This window comes from Saimiri boliviensis, chromosome 10 (assembly GCF_048565385.1).
Source record: "Saimiri boliviensis isolate mSaiBol1 chromosome 10, mSaiBol1.pri, whole genome shotgun sequence".
Lineage (NCBI taxonomy): Eukaryota > Metazoa > Chordata > Mammalia > Primates > Cebidae > Saimiri > Saimiri boliviensis.
This window is the reverse complement of record NC_133458.1, coordinates 46,053,863-46,076,124: the sequence shown is the minus strand read 5'-3', so window position 1 is coordinate 46,076,124 and position 22,262 is coordinate 46,053,863. Positions and strand designations below refer to the sequence as shown.

The window sequence follows — 22,262 nt, the reverse complement described above, 5'->3', positions numbered from 1 at the left end:
AACTCTCCTCAGGTGAGCAGAAAATTGATTTTATTAATTAATTTTAGCATAAGGAGTAAATGAGCTCATAGCACTGCCTGCTCATTTGAGGCATGACGTGGAGAAAACAGTCTTGGCACACAACTCATCTCCTTGTGTCAGCTCAGAAAATGAAAACCCCAGTTCCCTCTCTGAACCCCTGAGGCTGGGTATGTTTGGGAATTCAAAAATAGAAACTAAAATCTCAAAATAGAGTATGCATTACAGAATCCCTTTCTCACCTCCAGGGGATCAAAAGCAGTATTCTAGAAGCAAATGCAACAAGGTGCTACCATGAAACATAAAATATTCACATCAAGTTGAAGGAACAAAGTCTCTAAATAGTCTTCGATCAATTCAAGTCAGCTTTTGCCCTCAAATGTGTTAGGTCAGGTCAGGAGAGTTTTACTGCCAAACAGACAGGTAAAAATCAACCAACCAAGCAAGCAAACAAATAAGAAACCTCTGTTTTCAGGACATACAGTACATGACTTCTTCATTTCAGTTTTCATGTCCATACAATACATAATTTCTTTCGGACCATGAATTTCCCTGAAGCAAAAGTCTAGCATAAGTTACATTTACTTTTCTATACCTATTTAGCTATCTGGAGACTTTTCTTCTGAGAATAAGCAAATATTAACTGCCCACCATGGGAAATAATTAGAAAACAGAGGATTGGGTATTTGAGAGAAGAAACTGGGGATTGAGCACATGGCAAACGAGGAGTAGAGGTTCATTTCAAGACTGTTTCTGGATTTCAGAACTGTGGATAAGGCATTGAAAACCAGCAGCATAAAGAGGGTAATATACAGAGAGGCAGGAAAAGGTTCTAACAAAAAATAAGGGAGGCAAACAGAAACAAAGCTAGCAAAGTCACAGATTGCATGAAGAATGAGCAATTGAAGCATCATCATCCACATGAAAGTGGAAAGTGTGGTAAGTCACGGAGGAGGGAACCACACGTAATGGGGCTGTTTCACCCACACACGGGCAGGTGTTATGTCAGGCTGGAAGGACACAGATGCAGAGGCCCTGGAGACTGAGGAGCAGCCTGGGGCCTCAAAGTGCTGGAGGAGGCCGGGGGTGGGGACGTTTGGGAGTGGGAAAATTTAAGCCCTGGGTCAAGGGCAGACAATTGGAGCCAAGAGGAAGCTGGTCCAGAAACTCTCCCACCACTTCCATAACCATGAGAAAGAAAAGGGACAATTTTAAAACTGTAATCTTAGTGACAGGAGAAATTTCAATATCCCTATTTGATCTGTTAACTTGGACTCCCTTATATGCTAGTAAATGTCTATCTTTTCATCTATATAATCTATTTATCTCACTGTCAGGTTTTTCATAGTTATCTTTATTACTTTTATTCTGAATGCACACAAGAAGTACTTATTCCGGGTCAGAGACAGTTTCTTATTACCTCACGGTAAATACTAAGTGCATCAACTGCCTCTTCCCCAGTCTTTACCCCTTAGAACCACGCGGTAAGAGCCAGGTCAATTGCCCTGCGTGAGTAGCTGGATGCTCTATAGGTAAGGGTAGAGGAAAAATGATTTGTCTCTGCTAATAAAGGGAAAGACATCTCAGGAAGCTAGGGCTTTTTACAAAACACCAAGAGACCTAGAGACGTTTTCTTTCCCCACACTTAACAGGGTTTTAGTGAGCATTAAATGAGAATTATAGAAGATACCAATGCAGTCTAGTGTATTTTATTCTATATGATATTCTAATTAACCTTGTAGTAAGGGTAAGTAGAACAAATATTGCCTGTCTTGAATGACAGGTATTCCAGGAAAGTCAAGACAATGATGTAATATTCTTTGAGGCTATCTTAAAGGTGCCCTGACCTGGATGTTATACTGTATTTCTTTAAGAAATTATGTACAAGTTAATGAGACATATTGGGCTAAAGGTGCCCTGTCTCTGGCCTAACATGTTGAAGCTGCTGTAGTGCATTTCACTTGCTCCATGAGGTTAAATCACAAGGGTGCTCTTGGTGACCTGAATGTGGTTAATGTGACCACAACATAAGAAATTAGGTCATTTCTACTAAGACCAATCAAAACATTACATCTAAATAGAGTTTGTTTGATTTTTAGTAATTAGATCTAAGGAAAACATGCAACTCTAAGATAAATATCTTTTAAGAAAAAAAGTTATAGAATGGCAGAAAGACAAAGCACTTTTACATTAGTGTTTCTGCTAATTAGTACATACTTATTATATAGCAGAATATTTAATTGAGCCTAATAAAAATGTTAGAAGTGCTAAATCCTTTGCCATTATATTGCTTTACATATTTCCAGTGGTTTCTGATGAAAATATAATACCATATAGAAAAGCAAATTTATTATTCATTTTATGAATGGGTTATTAAAAATAAAAATTTTCCTTGGGACATTGGGGAAATGCTGCTATGTATAGAATTGAAGTTATAAAAGGAGCTTCAAAAATGAATTGATGCTGGTTTCCTGCTTCTCTTTTTCTTCCAAACACTTTCCAAGCCTCAGGGGTGAAGAAAGCTGCAGCTCACCGAATCAGGCCAGTGAGATCCAGCATGGCTCTGGTTCAGCCATCCTATGGCCTTGGGCCTCTGTTTCTCTAACACTAAGCCACCTCACACACCTTTGAACAGCATGATAGAAGATTATTCAGAGAAAAAATTGTGAAGAAATCTATCTCATTGATCTTTGTAACCCCAGCTGATGGTGCAGAGTTGGTTGTCAGTATATAGTCGCTTAGTAAATGAAAAGGGGATAAAGGAAGGAAAGATAGAGGGACAGAGGGAAGAAAGGTAGGAAGGACACTATATCTGTACGACAAAGAGCCCTGTGGGAATTCAGGAAACTTTAATGTTTGTCTGACTTCTGTGTCTTTCATGCTAGCGGCTATCTAAATCAATTGGCCCACCACCTGTTTTTGTAAATAAGGTTTTATTCCCACACAGCCACATCTATTCAGTTATGTAATGTCTGTGGCTGCTTTCATGCTATAACCAGAGCTTCAAGAGTTGTGTAGCTGTGAAAAAGACCATAGGGCCACCCAACTTAAAATATTTATTATCTGGCCCTCTACCAAAAAAAAAAAAAAAAAAAGTTTGCTAACTCCTTATCTAAATATTCCGCATAGCTCTGGCCGGCTCTAACGGATGCATCTGAGGAATGATTTATAATAACAGAAGACTCACCACTAATTTGGATGCAGAGCTTTGGCATAGTGAAGGGCATTCCTCCAAAGGCAGCAGTATAGGCAGACTTTCAAAACTACTACCAACCTTTAAAAACCCAGTTCCTGAAAACTCTGAAAATGTGAGCCTTTGAAAAGAGCCAGGATATGTTGTATGGAGCAGAACTGTCCTAACCATTGCTGTCAAACAATTAATGTTAACTCACAACACTTTTCTCCAAAAAGTTAATGTAATCATATATCTGTATCAACTCAGAAGAGGTGAAAATTTCTACCTATACTCCCAGCATAATTATTAAGAGCATCCATTTTCATGATGAAAATGTCCTGATTTAGAGAATTTAGTATATGGCCATGCTTTGTACACTTTTGATCCTAAATTTCTTGTGTTTGCTCTTGTCAGACCAGACTCCTTTTTTTTTTTTCTGTCAGTTTTCAAGTTTCTCACTGTGCCTCAGGATATTTGACTCCTCTTTGTTGCTCTTAATCATGATTTTTGTTTCATATTCTGAAACAATCTTTGCTAAAAGGCAACAGCCTTTGAATTTTGACTGTTTTTGAGAAAATTACCTCCATGTATGACTTTCTTCCAATGAAGATAAAAATGGAATTCTCTTGAAAATACGGTCTAAGTACTAGGTTCAAATATTTCTTCCTTATTTTCTAAAAGAGCATTGACCTCTGTGGCATTCAAATCATTTAACTTCTCTTCCCTTACGGGTGTGTCTAAGAATCATCTCCAAGTATTATTTGAAGCCATATCTGAGAATCAGTAATCATTAAGATGCTCAAAATGTCTCTCCTGAAAATAAAAGCTTGAGTCATAGGAAGACAAATCCATATCTGATACATTGCCGTTGCTAACCCTCATGGAAAAGTGGTTGAAATCAACTACGAGGTGTGTTAGTTAGCTCCATGGAGACTATTTTAAAAGGAAATTCATGACTGTGGATAGAGAGTTTAACCCGAAGGCAATTTTACAACTTACAGAGGCTGACACAGTCTCTGTCTCAACTGTTTTAAGCATTCTAGTGGCCATGCTCTTTTCTCTAGAAAATATTTTGGTGGCTTCAGTATAGGTCTGTACTGTCTAGCAGCAGGAACTACTGAAATTCTGTAGTGGCCACTTAATTCATGTGGTCACTTAAATTTTACTTAATTAAAATTAAGTGAAATCAAACATTTAGTTCCTCAGCTGCACCAGCCACATTTTAAATGCTCAATGACCACACAAGGCTAGGGATTATGGTATTGACAGTGTAGATATAGAACATTTCCTTACTGCATACAGTTCTATTGTTCAGCACTGGATAGATGGATGCAGAGAAAAGATGATTAGGATATGTCAGTTAACAGATCTATAACAATACATTGTCTTTCTTCTGATTAGCAAATGTTATGCTGTAAGGCAGAAGTATTAACTTCTTGTTGTGTTTTAATTCAATTTATTTATTAAGCAACTATCATATGATAGGTCATGTGGTGTCTGTTGTGAAGAATAAAAGAAAAATGTTGCCATTGAGGATAGCCAACCTGAAGAACCGACTGTGGACAAGCTATGTTTTGGTTGCTGGCATATGTATGAACAGCAGAAAAAGAACAGCACAGCCACGTGCAGAATACAACAGAATAAACCATATCCAATCAGCCACACTGCTGGGAGATGCCTTAAAATAACAAAATATTTATTCATTCATGCTTTTGCAACAAGCCTGTGAGGAGCAAAGCTTCTCTCACTGTCATAGGACGTAGTCAGATCTTACCAATCAGTAGTGGCGTTACCAGCACGAGAGCAGGGCTCCCAGTTGGGTGCCATTTCTATTATATAGCAACCCTATAATCTAGAAGTTTTAGACATAGACTAAGGGAAAGAACTATAAATGATTATAGAAAAACATTAGCTTTATAGAGTACATTTTCATTAATGTGAGAAAGGTCCAGCAAGGATACAACTTGAAGTTTCAATTTTCTTCTATTCTAAAATTTCCATTAAATCTGAACATTTAGGGGAAAATATTATTTCCAAAATTGTTTATGATGTTTCTATAAGTAAAGCAGTTATGAAAATGAGATGCATTTATGGACTAGCACTGTATATGTTCCAAAATAAAAAAAATGAAAAGGCTTACACTGATTCAGGCCCTCACCTAGAAAAGGGGACATATTTAGAGGCATCATCATTTGTAGACTCTGTACTGTTCAGCCTATGCCTGCATTGCCCTTCTGATCATAAAGGGCAGCCTAAGGTTTAGCATCACTGTGTACATTTTTATAAGGTTCTGGATGGTGTCACCTTTTAAAGACTTCACTTAATCTGACAGAGAATGTAAGAAGAAAACAACATTGTAAATGCATATTTGTGGTAACGTAATTTCTTTTGAAGGGCATTAAGCTATTTCTGTCTTAAAGGTTAAAGTAATTTTAAAGCATAAACGTTTTGAGTGTCAAGTACAAAAGCAGAATAAGAGTTCATTGTCCAAATATCTAACAATGTACTAGAAACCAAAATGACTTTCTTCACAGTAAAAGACTCTTCATTTGGCTTTCTGGTGAACACTTTATGGCAACAGTTCTGTAGTTCTGGTTTATAGCTTCAGGGTCTCTTTTTTACTGCTCTATCTTTTCCCTCCAGGCTGAGATATTTCCACCCTCATATATAAAGCAGAAAACAGAGGCCTTGAAATTGACTTCACAAAGAGACCATAGATCTCTACAAAGAGGAGAAAGAGAAAACTAAAGTCTTGGTCAACAGAGGAGAAAAGGTAATTAATATGTACTTGTAGGGATGCTAGCATCATTCATGTTTGGAAGCAAGGATTCTTCTAGAATGTATAATGGGGTTATGCTCTTAGATCTGCCTTATAGCTCAGAAAAGAGGAGGAGAGGGCTGGGTGCAGTGGCTCACCTCTGTTATCCCAGCACTTTGGGAGGCTGAGGTGGGTGGATCAAAAGGTCAGAAGTTCAAGACCAGTCTGGCCAACATAGTGAAACCCTGTCTCTACTATACTAAAAATACAAAACATTAGCCAGGTGTGGTGTTATGCACCTGTAATCCCAGCTATTTGGGATGCTGAGGCAAGAGAATTGCATGAACCCTGGAGGCAGAGGCTGCAGTGAGCTGAGATCGTGCCATTGCACTCCAGCCCAGGTGACAGTGAGAGACACCATCTCAAAACAAAAAAAGAAAAGAAAGAAAAAGAAAACAGGAGGAGAGCAGAAAACTAGTTTATTCACATTTGTTCAAACAAGACAATTGTGAAGATCACCTGTGATATATCATGACAATATTCGTGTTGACAAATGTATATAAATTTATGTCAAGGTGAGCTATTCTAACTGTAGATTCTAATAGTTTAGGAACCCATGCTTACTCTAAAATAAGCCTGAGCATTGCTGGGACAGAAATTGAACCCATTTTACTAAATTCAGTATTTCAGAGGCTTGTTTATACCTCCAGGGCACCTTTATGAGGCAGGCACTAAGGAATCAGAGTTAAATATTCAGTTGGTATCAGAACACAATAACATGATTCCCTGCAAATATGGGTTCTAGAGCCCCAGATTTTGAAGATTCTTGTTATCTTTTCCATTTGCTCCCAGACTATCAATGATAAGGAAATCTCATTATCTTTTGAAACAGTGCCTTGTCTTTCAGTTTATCCAGAGTCCTTAAGTGCTGTCTATTCCTGATTTATTCTCCAGGAGCATTTTTATTTTTAGCTTTGCTTCTTGTAACTAAAAAGTTTAGCTCATTCCCCAAGGAAATGTAACAGCCTTTTTCCTGGGAAGGAAATCTAGAAACATTTGTCCTGAGTGATATACCTCCTGTTTGGGGTTTGCACACAGATTCTACTGGACATTTCCAGGGCATTGTTTGACATTCAGAAGTAACATGTAAAATTGAGTATATGGTACCTCTGTCACACATTAAAGTGATGTGAGCCATGCTTGAGCTAAGAGACACAAGAGTTTTGATTTCTCCCGTAGCAAGAAATTATATCCTGTAACATGTGCTTGGTAATTACAAATCTTTGCATAGGCATCAGTGCCATATGCATAATATACCCCAGTGGCACCATTTCAAGGTTACAAAGTCACATTTTGTCAACGAATCATTTATAATCACCAATGCTACTGCAGCATTTTCTGTCACATTTTGCTCTGCATGGATGTTTCTGTAACAAATTTTAGCGTTGCTAAGTGATTTCTTTAAAACACAAGTTAATGCTAGTGTATTTGAGATATTTCTTAAGGACTACGATAAAATGTCATCATGTATCTTGGAAAAGGAGTAGGATAAGAAAGCAAAAGAATGGTAACCAAACCTTTGTTGATCACTTATCATACCAGTAGAATAATCTCGTAACAGTAGTAAGGACATATGAACATTTGTGTACTTTTCTACCAAGGCTGCTTACCTTTTTGAATTATGAAAACTATGATTAAGTGACAGAGCTTAGATATGTTCATTTCTACATGCATCTTGCTCACATCAAAAGATACATGCATTCATTCTTTCTTTTATTTTTTAAATTGATCTTCACTTCAACCCTGCAAAGTATATTATGCTGAAAATGGAACATCCAAGTGGTTAAGAGCATAGGCTCTCAGAGATTGAGAGTTTGACAGGCCCGGGTTAAAATCCTCTAGTTCCATTAGTCCTTAGCTATATGACACCCACCCCATCCAAGGTCAATTAAATTTTGTTTACCTTGGCTTTTCCATCTGTAGAATGAGGACAATGACATAATCTCCTTGTTGATTAAATAATTAATAAAAATATCTAATAAAAGATAATTATTCAATATTAACCATTATTTCCATTATAGTCATTTTACAGATGAAATGATAATTTTAGAGAGATAATGTAATTTGCCCAAGATTTACATTGCTAGGGAGCGGTTGACCTGGGATTTGAATCCTCTCTTGCCAATAAAAATAAGAATCCCATGATTATCTGTATTTTTAGAAAATGATTTCTGATAGTCAAGAGCCTCTCACAGTGATTCAAGTTGACAAACCACTGAGATAAAGGAAAGACAATCTATTAGGTTGGTACAAAAGTAATTGCAGCTTTGCAATGAAAAGTAATGGCAAAAAATCTCAATTACTTTTGCACGAACCTAATACTTTTAGAGCCAGATGGACACTGGATTCCCATCTTAATCCTACCACTTACTAGGAATGTGACCCATGCAAATCATTTAACTTCTGGATACTCAGCCTTCCCAGCTTTATAGTAGGAATAGCATCCACTTTCAAGTAAGTATTGTTGGGAAGACTAATGCATTAAATACAATATTTGCAAATCACTTAGCACAATGTCTGATACATGGGAGGTATTCAATAAATAGCAGTTACAGTCATTATCATTGTCATTGTCATTATCACTTTATTGCCCAGAATTGCTCCCTGAAAGTTGCCACTACATAGCACTGTAACGTCAACCAAAACAAACTAATATTAGAGACCCAACTCTTGTTCATAATGCTCCACGATAAAGATAATTGGGTAAGCCAGACTGATTGGGTGAGTATGAGAGAATTCTATAGAACAGAAAGCAACACTTAGGAAATCTTAGTACTTTCTTTCTCAAAGGGAAAATTAGAAGCAATGAGAAACCAAAAATTCAGATGTGAAAACTCTAAAATGTTTAAATTATCTTATTCATTAGACATATGTCAGGCCATCATAAAATTTCAGCAATTTGATCTCATTTAGGAGGTTAAATGACCTTACTTTAAAAATCATATGAAAATTAAATTCAATGAAAATCAGTGTACACTTATATCTACCTAACTTAATGAGAAAGATTAGGTTTAGTTGTAAAGCTCTTCAAATTTATTTAAAGTATATGTGGCCGTTGCAGGAAAATGGAGAAGATGTAAAAAAAAAAAAAAAAAACCTCTTGATCTTAGAAAGAGCTAGGCACTTAAATTCAGAGACTAAATGAGAGCTAAGGGAAATTCATTTCTGCAATTATAACCTCATCAAAAGTATGTTAGTCAAATGACAGCAATACATGAAGGATTCAGACCTTTAAATGCCAAAATACAGGATTAATATATATATAATCACAGGATTCTTGAGTAACAGTTTGTGTGAAGAGGATATCCATTGGTGATCAAACAAGAGCTATAAAGAATTTTTTTAAGGAAAAAGTAAAATCCATCTGTCATTTGTTTTATTTATTATTAATACAAGGATATTGAATATCCGGATGATAATGCAAAGTAATCCCCTAAAATGTAAATTTCAATTGGATTCAAAATGTTTAACTGTCATTCAATCAGAAACTAAACAACCAGAGATTTAGAAGAGAAATTGCAAACGGACTGGTAGTGAAGACTTCAGAAAAGAACACACCATTACACAATCTATCAGTGGTTTAACCTTGAAAATCAAAATGGAAAACTCTGAAGCATCCATGTTTTACAACTTGGTGATAAGAATATGAAGATAAGTGCAAACGTAACTTATCATCTGATGTTTGAATATTATAAAATATAAAATCAAGAATAAATGACTATCAAGTGTATTCTGTCACAATATAACCCAGAGTAAATTTATGTTTTATTAGTTCATACTTCTGCCAGTTACTTTATATTTGCAATATACTGTCAAGGAAGATTAACTTATTAAGCAGGAGCCCTTAGTAAGTCCCCAAAAGTTTATCTAACTTTTATGTTCAACAATCTCTATTAAAAATTCTTTCTTTAGTGGATTTAGTTGAAATAATATTCTCAGAAATATAAAGAATACACACAATGTTATGTAGCTTAGACTATAATAAAAGCATTAAAGTAGGTTCTGACACAAACTTTGTGAAAATATTATAGTGCAGTTAAAAATTTACGAAAAACTAAGGCTTATTTTTTCTTTAGGCTTCAAACTATGGGCATTTAGACTTGTTAAAAAAAGGAAAATACTATAAATTAGCATAAAGCCCACTTAACATGGAGAGAATGGAATTGATAATGTTCCAATCTCTAAAAATAAATGGAAGCTGACTAAATGAATAGTAAGAATGTAGAGTACAACATGAGGGACGATGATGCAATGGCAATGGTTCATTGTGTAACAAAAACAGGGAGAGAAAAGCAGCTTACCTCTAAGTGTTCTTGTGAACCTACGTGTGTTGAAACGAATTAATATTTGTAGGGACTGCCGGGAAGGGGCTGAAGTGAAAGTGTCAGGAATGCTGTCCACCTAGTGTTACACTCAGCATTATTTTTCTAAAAATCAACAGATTCTAGAACACACTCCCTTTTTATTAATAGATTTTCTGTGATTTACCTCAACTTATGTTACATTTACTTAATTAATTTGTAACAAGTTTGACGTTCAGTTTATGGAATCTAAGAAATGTTGGTCATTTTAAAATAAAATAAAAATTTTAAAATGTCATTTGATATTTGTTCATGGAAATGCAAAATGTATGCACTATTATTTAAAACTTACATTTTCCCATTGAACATAGTCTGAAAGCACTAACTTCCACATTCCCCACCAATGAAATACAAAACAAAGCAAAAACCCAGAATCTGTGTTCTAAAATTTTCATTTAGTAAATGATATCCATGATTCTCTCTTTATATTAGAAAACAATTAACAAATTAGGATAAGCAACATAAAAGGTGAAGCTGGTTCATAAATAAATAATTACTCAACTCTTTAAATCCAGTCTCCTCTCCCCACTATGTCCACTCTACATTTAGTAAGAATGTGGTAAAAAGAAATAACAGATAAGAACTGCTATTTATGACAGAAATTTAAAATATTAAAATTTCAGCCTCCACCTTCCTGTATCCCTCCAGACATTTCTCCCAGTGGTTTTAGCCATCCACTATGTAGTAGAGTTTCTGGTACATAATAAACATTCAGATATAATGAATGACCATTTGATATAACTTCACATATAACCAAAGGGATGTGGACCAGAATCAAGTACAAACTTGAAATGGGTATCTGCCAAATTTGATTCTTTTATCTGATGTAATATAAAAAGATACAGACATGTAGTAACTTGAACACCAAATTACATCTACATTTATATTATTCCTATAATGTAACAAGTAACATATATTAAAGATAAGATTCCAAAATACTCTTCTGAATTGAAAAATTCTAAAAAGAGGTTCTAAAATGTCATGCCAACACATTTACCCCTTCCACCTTTTTCCATAGCCCACATAATGCTTATATAAATCGTACAAGATTTTAGTCCTGATCATAGCAGAGAATTATCTTTGGATCAACTTTCCTATTACAACTAAAAATCTGGACAATTTATCTGAGGATTACCAATAACTTCTAAGATCCGGATTCTAGACATAAGAGAAATTGAGATGTGCATAACAGTCAGCTCACTCTTTCTCTTAAGGTATTGGCCCATGTGAATGCAGTAGCAAGGACGCTTAAAGCTAAGAATAGGTTTGTTTGGCAGGCTCAAGGGGTGGAGGCTGTCTGGTAAACAATATAGCATGGGAGGTGAAGACAAAAGAGAAATCTTTGGCAGAGTTAATATTTATTGAATTATTTCTAATATTATCTCTAGATAGCTTCAAATTATGTCCAAAATTTTTCAAATGTGATTTTTCAAAATGAATTAAAATTGTATAAGCATACAAAATTGCAAGGCCGGACCAAAGTCCAGGAAAAAAATAGACAATAGAAACAAACATATGAGAAATTTAAAAATCAGTGATCACGCAGTTAAGATATTAATATGTTTAAGAAAGAGATGATAAAATGACGAACTTAGGCAGAAAAACAGGAACTATAAAGACAATCAAATGGAAATTCTAGGACTGAAAAATATAATAGTTGAAATTAGGAACTCAATGAATAATTTAACAACCATTTAGATACAACTGAAGAATTTGTAAACTGAAAGGTCAGAAAAATATATACACACTAAAGCAGAGAAAAAAAAAGAATTAAAAACAGAGAAAAATATAAGGAAGAAACCAACCAGGGTTTTCTGTTGCTGCATATCACAAGGGAAATAGGTTTTATATTTGGAATCTTTCCAAGTTAGAAGGGCTTGATAAGTATCTTTGGCTTTCCACTGAAACTCCAGAACAGCTACTACATCTTAAGAATAAAACTATGCTCCAAAAGTCAGAGCAAATCCAAAGCAGATACACTCTGACAAAGTATGAAACCAAACCTTTATACATGTTCAAAGTAATTTTAATTTTTTTAGTAATTAACCTGTCTACCAGAACAAAAATTAATGTTCCTTTGATGGAAACAGCAGAACCAAGAGCTTCTATAATACATCACCCAAAATTTGTAGTAAAAAGTCACCAGACATACAAAGGAACAGACATAGAAAAGTGTTGCCATAATCAAGAGAAATAACAATCAGTAAAAACTGATCGTGAGATAACCCAGGTTTGAAATCAACAGATAAGTTTTAAAGGTAACTATTATCTGTATGTTCAATGACTTAAAAGAACAATAGTGATCATACATGATTAGAAAGAGAATTTATAGAAAGAAATTGAAGGTATATAAATAAAGAAACTTCTTGTATAAAAATGAGAGATTCACTGGATAGGGTTAATAAGAGATAAGAAACAGCAGAACAAAGGATCAATGAACCTAAAATACAGAAAAATATTATCTATGCAATCTGAAATACAAAAATAAAATATTTTAAAATTGAATAGATCCTCAAAACCTGTGGTACATATAATTAATACATGCATAATTGAAATACCAGAGGAGAAAATGAGAAACAATATTTGAAGAAATAATAGATTAAAAATTACCAAATTTGGTATAAAACATCAACTTATACATCCAAGAAACTCAGCAAACACCAAATCAGGGATATACAAAGAAAACCACACCCAGGGACATGATAGTCAAACTGTAGACCAAAGGCAACAGAAAAACCTTAAAAGCAGATCAGAGAAAAGTTTAATTATTATTAAAGGAACAATAATAATGATTCCCAAAAAAAGAAACACAGAAGACAATAAAATGTTATCTACTAGTGGTAACTGCTAAGCCAGAATTCTAAACTCAGTGAACATATTTTTTAAAAGATAAATACAATACTAAAGATTTTTCAGACAACCAAATACTGAGAGAATGAATCAGTAGCAGACCCCCACCAAATAAAATACTTTAGATAGTTCCTCAGGCAAAAGAAAATTAATTCCACCTGAAGGCATGGAAACTCAGGAAAAAAATAGTAAATATGTGAATAAAGTTTTAAAATATTGACTATATTCTAAACATTAATAATATATTGTAGAGTTTAAAATATATGCAAAGTTTTTTCAATGACAAAGATGGCACAAAAGGCAGTGGTTATTTAATAGTCTTAAAGTGATTTGAGGTCCTAACATTGTCTATATTAGGAATATGCTACAATTTGAATGTTTTTCTTCTCCAAAATTCGTAAGTTGAAAACCTGGCTCCCCAATTCAATAGTATTGGTAAGTGAAGACTGTGGCAGGTCATTAGATCAGGGGTGGAGGCCTCTTGGACAGCACTATGGCCTATAAAGGGACCTGAAGAAGCTTGTTTACCCCTTCTGCCGTATAAGGTTACGGTGAGAAGACATCTATGAAGGAAGAGAGGCCTCGTCAGAGAGTAATTCTGCTGGCTCCTTCGTCTTGGACTTCCCAACTTCCAAAACTGTGAGAAATAAATTTCTCTTGTTTATAAATTACCTAATCTATTTTGCTATAGCAGCCTGAATGGACAAAATCAGAATCATTTATTTTCATTAAATTATGGTTAGAAAATGTAGACTTCTATTTTGATTAAAATTAGGATTTTCTACTTAGCTTAATATTCAATAGACTCATACATTATATGTAACATTGTAGATATTATTTTTTTATATGTCATATGCTATTTTCACCTTTTTTGGTCCTTTTAGTAATATATGTGCAATGTATAATATGTGTACACATATTTATACACATAATTTTTGTTTAAGGTTGAGGAGTTTGTAAGAAGTTTAGGACATATTAGTAAGCTTGTCTCATTATAATTTTTCCCTGGCAGATCTCTAATTTTGGTCCATTGTTGCTTATTAAAAATAAAAATAAAAACAATAAAGAAATCATTCAAGATAGAGTATATTTTTAGGAGCAATCAAGTCCACTCTGGTTCTAACCAGAGGTGTTTTGTAGAAATGAGATATAAGCCCTGACTCTACAGTTAGCCAATGCTTCAATTCCAGATTCAGGGAAGGTTATCTACCATCACCTGAGTTGTGGAAATTGCAGTTAAAAAGCTACCCTACCAGCTTGAAACACCCTAGCTCCAGAAAGGGTAGAACTTGATGTTAACAGAGACACCTGGTTTCTGAATAGCAGCTCAGATAGATCAGCAATCATAGTCAAGTGATAATAAAGAAAAATGCAATTTAAGACACTGAAAAAGTTTCTGTAACATGTATTTTTAAAAATCATGTCATAAGGGCTTTAAAGAACTTTTTCCATAAAGGTTACTACTTTTAAATAAGAGAATTTTAGAAACCAAATATTTTTTCTCCTCAATGTGCATGTCTATGCTACATCTACCATGTAAGAGAAGGCAAGATTAAAAAGAATAAAAATAAATGAAATATGCAAGAAAATAAAATTAATGTTGGAAATAGAAAAATGCATATTCATATATCAGTAAACTAAATTAGTGATAGGAAAGATAAATTTGACAAACATATCCAGAATGCAGAATAAATTATGAAACAAGAAACAAAAATAATTTAAAAGAATATTACAGACATGGAATAAGGAAATGGAAAAGGCTGGGCTCAGTGGCTCACACCTATAATCCTAGCCCTTTGGGAGGCCAAGATGGGGGGATTGCCTGAGCTCAGGAGTTCAAGAGCTGCCTGACCAACATGGCAAAACCCCATTTCTACTAAAAATACAGAAAAAAAAAAAATTAGCTGTGTGTGGTAGCATGGGCCTGTAGTACCAGCTATTCAGGAGGCCAAGGCATGAGAACCTCTCAAATCTGGGAACCTGGGAGGTGGAGGTTGCAGTGAGCCAAGATAGCACCACTGCACTCCAGCCTGGGCAACAGAACAAGACTCTGTCTCCAAAGGAAAAAAAATAGTAAGAATAGTAAGAAAAGTTCAAATGGATAAATTCCTGGACACTTGCACCCTCCCAAGGCTAAACCAGGAAGAATTTGAAAGCCTAAATAGACCAATAACAAGGGGTGAAGTTGAGGCAGCAATTAATAGCCTACCAACCAAAAAAAGCCCAGGTCCAGATGGGTTCACAGCCAAATTCTACCAGAGGTACAAAGAGGAGTTGGAACCACTCCTTCTGAAACTATTCCAAACAATACAAAAAGAGGGAATCCTTCCCAAATAATTTTATGAAACCAACATCATCCTGATACCAAAACCCAGCAGAGACTCAACAAAAAAAGAAAACTTTAGGCCAATATCCATGACGAACATAGATGCACAAATCTTCAATAAAATGCTGGCAAACAAATTTCAAGAGCACGTGAAAAAACTTATCCATCACCATCAAGTAGGCTTCATCCCAGGAATGCAAGGCTGGTTCAACATACAGAAGTCTATGAACGTAATCCACCACATAAACAGAACCAAAGACAAAAACCATATGATTATCTCGATACATGCAGAGAAGGCCTTCGACAAAATTCAACAGCTTTTTTTGCTAAAAACTCTCAAAAAACTAGGTATTGAAGGATCGTTTATCAAAATAATAAAAGCTATTTATGACACACAGCCAATATCATACTGAATGGGCAAAAACTGGAAGTATTCCCTTTGAAATCTGGCACTAGACAAGGATGCCCTCTGTCACCACTCCTATTCAACACAGTAATGGAAGTTCTAGTCAGAACAATCAGGCAAGAAAAATAAATAAAGGGTATTCAATTAGGAAAGGAGGAAGTCAAATTTTCTCTATTTGCAGATGACATGATTGTATATTTAGAAGACCCCCATTGTCTCAGCCCCAAATCTCCTTAAACTGACAAGCAACTTCAGCAGTCTCAGGATACAAAATCAATGTGCAGAAACACAAGCATTCCTATACACCAATATCAGACAAACAGAGAGCCAAATCAAGAGCAAACTCCCATTCACAATTGCTACAATAAAATAAAATACCTAGGAATACAACTAACAAAGGATGTAAAGGACCTCTTCAAGGAGAACTACAAGCCACTGCTCAAGTAAATAAGAGAGGACACAAACAGATGGAGAAACATTCCATGCTCATGGTTAGAAAGAATCAGTATCATAAAAATGGCCATACTGCCCAAAGCAATTTACATACTCAATGCTATCCCCATCAAGCTACCAATGACCGTCTTAATAGAACTGGGGAAAAAAAAAAAAAAAAAAAAAAAAACCACCTTAAAATTCATATGGAACCAAAAGAGAGCCTGAATAGCCAAGACAATTCTAAGCAAAAAGAACAAAGCTGGAAGTATCATGCTACCTGACTTCAAACTATACTACAAGGCTACAGTAACCAAAACAGCATGGTACTGTTACCAAAACAGACATACAGACCAACGGAACAGGACAGAGGTCTCAGAGGCAATGCCACTCATCTACAACCATCTGATCTTTGACAAACCTGACAAAAACAAGCAATGCGGAATGGACTCCCTGTTTAACAAATGGTGTTGGGAAAACAGGCTAGCCATGTGCAGGAAACAGAAACTGGACCCCTCCCTGACACCTTACACTAAAATTAACTCCAGATGGATTAAAGACTTAAACATAAGACTAAACACCATAAAAACCCTAGAAGAAAATCTAGGCAAAACCATTCAGGCATAGGCTTAGGCAAGGACTTCATGACTAAAACACCAAAAGCATTGGCAACAAAAGCCAAAATAGACAAATGGGACCTAATTAAGCTCCAGAGCTTCTGTACAACAAAAGAAACAATGATTAGAGTGAACTGGCAACCAACGGAATTGGCAAAAATTTTTCAATCTACCCATCTGACAAAGGGCTAATATCCACAATCTACAAAGAACTAAAACAGATTTCCAAGAAGAAAAAAACATACCCATTCAAAAGTGGGTGAAGGATATGAACAGACATTTTTCAAAAGAAGACACATATGAGGCCAACAAACATGAAAAAAATGCTCATTACTGGTCATTAGAGAAATGCAAATCAAAACCACACTGAGATACCATCTCACGCCAGTTAGAATGGTGATCATTTAAAAATCTGGAGACAACAGATGCTGGAGAGGATGTGGGGAAATAGGAACACTTTTACACTGTTGGTGGGAGCATAAATTAGTTCAGCCATTGTAGAAGACAGTGACGTGATTCCTCAAGAACCTAGAAATAGAAATTCCATTCGACCCAGCAATCCCATGACTGGGTATATATCCAAAGGATTATAAATTGTTCTACAACAAGGACACATGCACAAGTATGTTCATTGCAGTACTGTTTACAGTAGCAAAGACCTGGAACCAACCCAAATGCCCATCAATGATAGACTAGACAAGGAAAATGTAGCACATATACACCATGGAATACTATGGAGCCATAAAAAATGATGAGTTTGTGTCCTTTGTAGGGACATGGATGAAACTGGAAACCATCATTCTCAGCAAACTGACACAAGAACAGAAAATCAAACACTGCCTGTTCTCACTCATAGCGAGTGTTGAACAATAAGAACACACGGACATAGGGAGGGGAGCATCACACATTTGGGTCTGTTGGGGGGGGATTAGGGGAGGGACAGTGGGGGGTGGGAATTTGGAGAGGGATAACATGGGGAGAAATGCCAGATATAGGTGACGGGGGATGGAGTCAGCAAACCGTTCTGCCATGTATGTATCTATGCAATAATCCCACATGATCTGTACATATACCCCAGAACCTAAAGTACAATGGGGGAAAAAAAAGTTCAATGACAGTAATAAAACAATAGTAATACAAGAAAGAAAAGATAATACGATCTGAGTGTGACAGTACTGATGAGGACACATCAGATACTTTTGTAGTCATTCGAATACAGTGCTGAACAACACAAATTACATGCATTTTACATTCCAGTTGGCACAACATCAACAAATAATATCACGACAATGAGAATGCTGTCAAGGAAATGCAGCAACCCAGATGCACAGAGAGTGACAAAGGGGTGGTGGCTGCTTTAGAAAGGATAACCAGACAAGTTCCATAGGAGGCAATTTTGAGTAGACCTGAGAAAGGTTCAGGAGGAAATCACCAGGTATATAGAGATGAGAAAGGGTTAGGAGGGAATAGAGAAAATATTTTAATGCTTTGGACTAATATTACGGAGAGTATAACTTCAAAAAAAAAATCCAACTGTTAATTGACTATCATTGATTATGTAAACTGTAAATTAAGAAATTGAAGTATTTTCCAAGTTCCATTTCTAAAGGCCAGTCCCCACCCTCCGCAAAAATTGTATGCTAGTGATGTTTCTTATCTGTAGCATAGATAAAAATTTCTTTAAATTTCCTTTTTTTCTGACCATTTGAATTCAGAAACAATATGTGCAAGGCAAAAGTGAGCATGCTAATTTGGTGGTTTAACATTCATTGGAGTTTAAAATTTCTTCAGTATATAACACATTTTTATAAATTACTTGTTAAAAGTGTTTGAAATGACTTTTATAAAAAGTGGAAAAAATTAATTACAAATCCCAGTCTTCCTGCGGTATAATCACTATTTTACATTCTACAAATTAAATGTATAAAACACAATACACATACAACATCGTGAACAGTAAACTGGCAGTAATGTTTAGTTAAATAGGGGAAACTATTTAAGTAACTGAAATCGTTCATATAGATTAAATTTATAATTCACAGGAAGGGAACTCTATTCATCCTAGAAGGCTCTGCCTATGGCACCTCTCCTCTGATGGTTTCCCCATCCCTGTTTCCTCAGACACAATCAGATGTACAGTTCTTTCTGCTCCCATTGCACCTATTCCATGCTCGACACCTCCTGCTAAATTGTATGTTAACTGTTTGCCGCTTTACAGTTCCTCTACCCCCACCAATAGACTATGGGATCCTTTGTTTTCTCTACTTTGATTTTTCTTTAACACAGTGCCTAGGATTCATACATTGATAGGACAGGATTTTATTGTCAACTATGAGCAATCGTATGACCAAGTTGAGCAAGACAAACCCTGCACTAGGTAAGACTAATGGTTCACCATCGAGTAGGGGAGAAAATATGGACATGAATCATTAACATGCACAGTGATATATTCATGAAATGTACGCACCAGGTAGAGTACTGACTCTGCCTGGATTTGTATTCCTGAGGAAGGAACTAGTCAGCTGAGCTGTTCAACAAGCATTAGGCATTAACTCTACTGGTGATGTGCTGGATGGCTAGTGAATAGAAAATTGAATAGAAAGAGCATTTACCTTCTCTCCAAAGATTTACAACCTTGAATGAATAGTTCCACTAACAATGGCACGGGAAGTCAATAAGGTAGCAAGGCTAATAGCCAATTGGCGAAACTGTTAAAATATTGAACTCTTCTATACCAGTGGTAAATAGCAGCTACTACAAGCACCTATCTATTTGTTCTTTACTCTACCTCCCCTCAGTACTCCCAATCCCCTCTCATATGGCCCTTAGACCTTCCTGTGTTCCAGCAGGTAGTCACCACTGCAAGCACCTCTATATTTGTTACTTACTCTACCTTCCCTCAACACTCCCAATCCCTTCTTATATGACCCTTAAACCTTCTGTATCCCAGTAAGTAAAGGGTCGGTGCCTTCATGCACTAAACATTTTACATATAATTCCAAGGGATTCATTTTGCTAAGAAAGAAAAAAAAAATTACAAGCCTTGAAATAGCAGTGAGTACTTGGTAAAATGCAGTTAAAAGCCAGGGTATGAAGTTCAAGTTGGGGAAAAGAGAAAATGGAATTAAAGAATTGAGAAGGGCAATGAAGAGCCACAGAAAAATTTTAAGCAATTTCTGCTTTTAAAACAAAATTCTGTGCAACTTAGTATTTAAGTGCTTGTTAATAACTGTCGAATATGATGATGCTAATACTAATTTGCACAAACCTCTAACCAGTGGGAGAAAAAGAAGCTTTCATAAATATAGACTTAGATGCAGGGAATTTATCTCCTTATCTATATAAATTACAGACTCTCTTAGTCTACTGTTACTTTGCAATTGGTGATTTCAGTATTATAGACATGAATACTGAGAAGTAATTAGGGGAGGAAAATCAAATTTGGCTGATCTGGACTGCTTTTTCTTCTATTTTGTTCAGAACTTTTAAACAAATAGTATGACTAAATGCTGATAAATAGGTTTACTCATCATTGTGAACAGGCATGCGATCACTCAGAAATGTTGGATTAAAAAGGGCCAATAAGAAAGGCTTGACCTTACATAAGTATCAGTAGAATGGGTTCCCCATTACTTTATTTCTTTATATTCAGAAGAGAAATTCCTTATTAATGGATGTACTGAATGAAAATTAAACACTCAAAACAGGACCTGAACAAATTAGGACCAAAACAAACAAAACAGGACCCGCTGTTTGCTGTTTTTCCTAACTGGCAGGTACTGCTTTGTAGATACTACAAATCACAATATAATTCGTATCATTACATGTATAATATGTGTGCCTTCTTGTTCTACCTTAACAGTAAGTGGCAAATAAATCATTTTTATTGAATATTAATTTTCAATTTATTTCAGCAGCAAGCACCAGAATCAAAACCCAACAATCAATATAATAAGTATGGGTAACAAATAATCTGAAATTTAGTCCCATTAAGATATATGGGTACAATGTTTTCATATTTCCAAAGGTCTGCATATTTTGGGAGCATTAAACAACAGGTTACTAAAATTTAACACAAATCAGGTGCCATTTAATACTGTTTAATGTTTGAAAAGTATTTATTTAATAATACAGATCATCCTAATGTGCTATAAATATTTCTCACACAGCAGCGTATGGTTGGAAGTTTTTCCCTTTTGAAGGTTTCTTTTTTCCATTCCTCTCCAGCAACTGGCCTCCCATTGCCAGCAACTCAGGTAGATCCATGCAGTCAATCCTCTTGAATCCGTACTGGTAAGCGCTCTGGAGGAAGAACAGATTCCAATTTCTGCCAGCGCTCTGGGGGCCACAGAATATGTGTGGCATGGGCATGCAGAAGTCCTAGAGAAACCTGAGTTCATGAGACACACAAAGAAAGCAAGAAAGAAATCATTTGATAAGAATCATTATTAATATCTTGAAAGCAGAATTTGATCTAGATTTATTTAACATTCCATAGAAAGGTGACGATGAATTTAAAAAAATAGTAAACCCCTTTTGTAGCCATTGAAATACAAAGAAAAAAATAGTAAGCACTTATATAGCATTTTTCTAGGTACTATTAAATGTAAACTCCTTTAATCTTCACAGGAATGATTTGAATTAGGTTCTGTTAGTATTTCCCTTTTACAGATGAGAAAGCTAAGTTCGGAGGTTAAAAAACTAGCCAAAAGTCATACAGCTACCAAGTGGTTAGTCTGTCTTTAGAACCAAGCAGTTGGACTCCAGAGTCCACCATCTTAACCATTATCCTCAATTTCCTGTTTGCATAGACCCACGAAGCATAAATCTGGTGTATATTCTCAGAGTATTCCACAGAGTTATTGATATCCTAGAGAGACTTTCTTCACAGAAAAAAACACGGAGTCCTGAAATATATATATGTGTGTGTGTGTGTGTGTGTGTGTGTGTGTGTGTGTGTGTGTTGTGAAAAACACTGTGCCACCTACTAGATGAGCAGCAGCAGTTAGGTGTGAGACTGGGTGGGCTGTCTCCATGGAGAGTACACTGAGTAACACGGAACTAGTACTCATGGAGAGAGGTGGAAAACCAAGAGAAAGCAAACAAGGTGGGATGGGTAGCCAGGAAAAATAATTAAGTATACAGATCATGGCAGATGGTAAAGAATCCCCATCAGCAGAGGCGAGCAGAGACTGGCGAGGATGGAAGATGAGGTGAGGGGGAGGACTTAAGGCTGTGCCCAAAGGCAGGAAGGGAGCC

The 22,262-nt window shown here is 35.7% G+C and overlaps 1 protein-coding gene across 4 annotated transcripts in view; it reads right to left on the bottom strand.

The window, feature by feature from the left end:
• IMMP2L (inner mitochondrial membrane peptidase subunit 2) overlaps positions 1–22,262 on the bottom strand; it is a 923,127-nt gene that overhangs the window by 5,334 nt on the left and 895,531 nt on the right. For 2 of the 4 annotated variants that reach the window (XM_010344085.2, XM_010344092.2), the window contains exon 7: positions 12,870–21,393. The exons of 1 other annotated variant lie outside the window; for it this stretch is intronic. In XM_010344085.2, coding sequence (XP_010342387.1) covers positions 21,274–21,393 — 120 coding nt within the window. In that variant the 3' untranslated portion in view covers positions 12,870–21,273. Of the gene's footprint in view, positions 1–12,868; positions 21,394–22,262 lie in introns of those variants that run through there. One more of the 4 variants, XM_074379214.1, reaches the window with a different exon arrangement.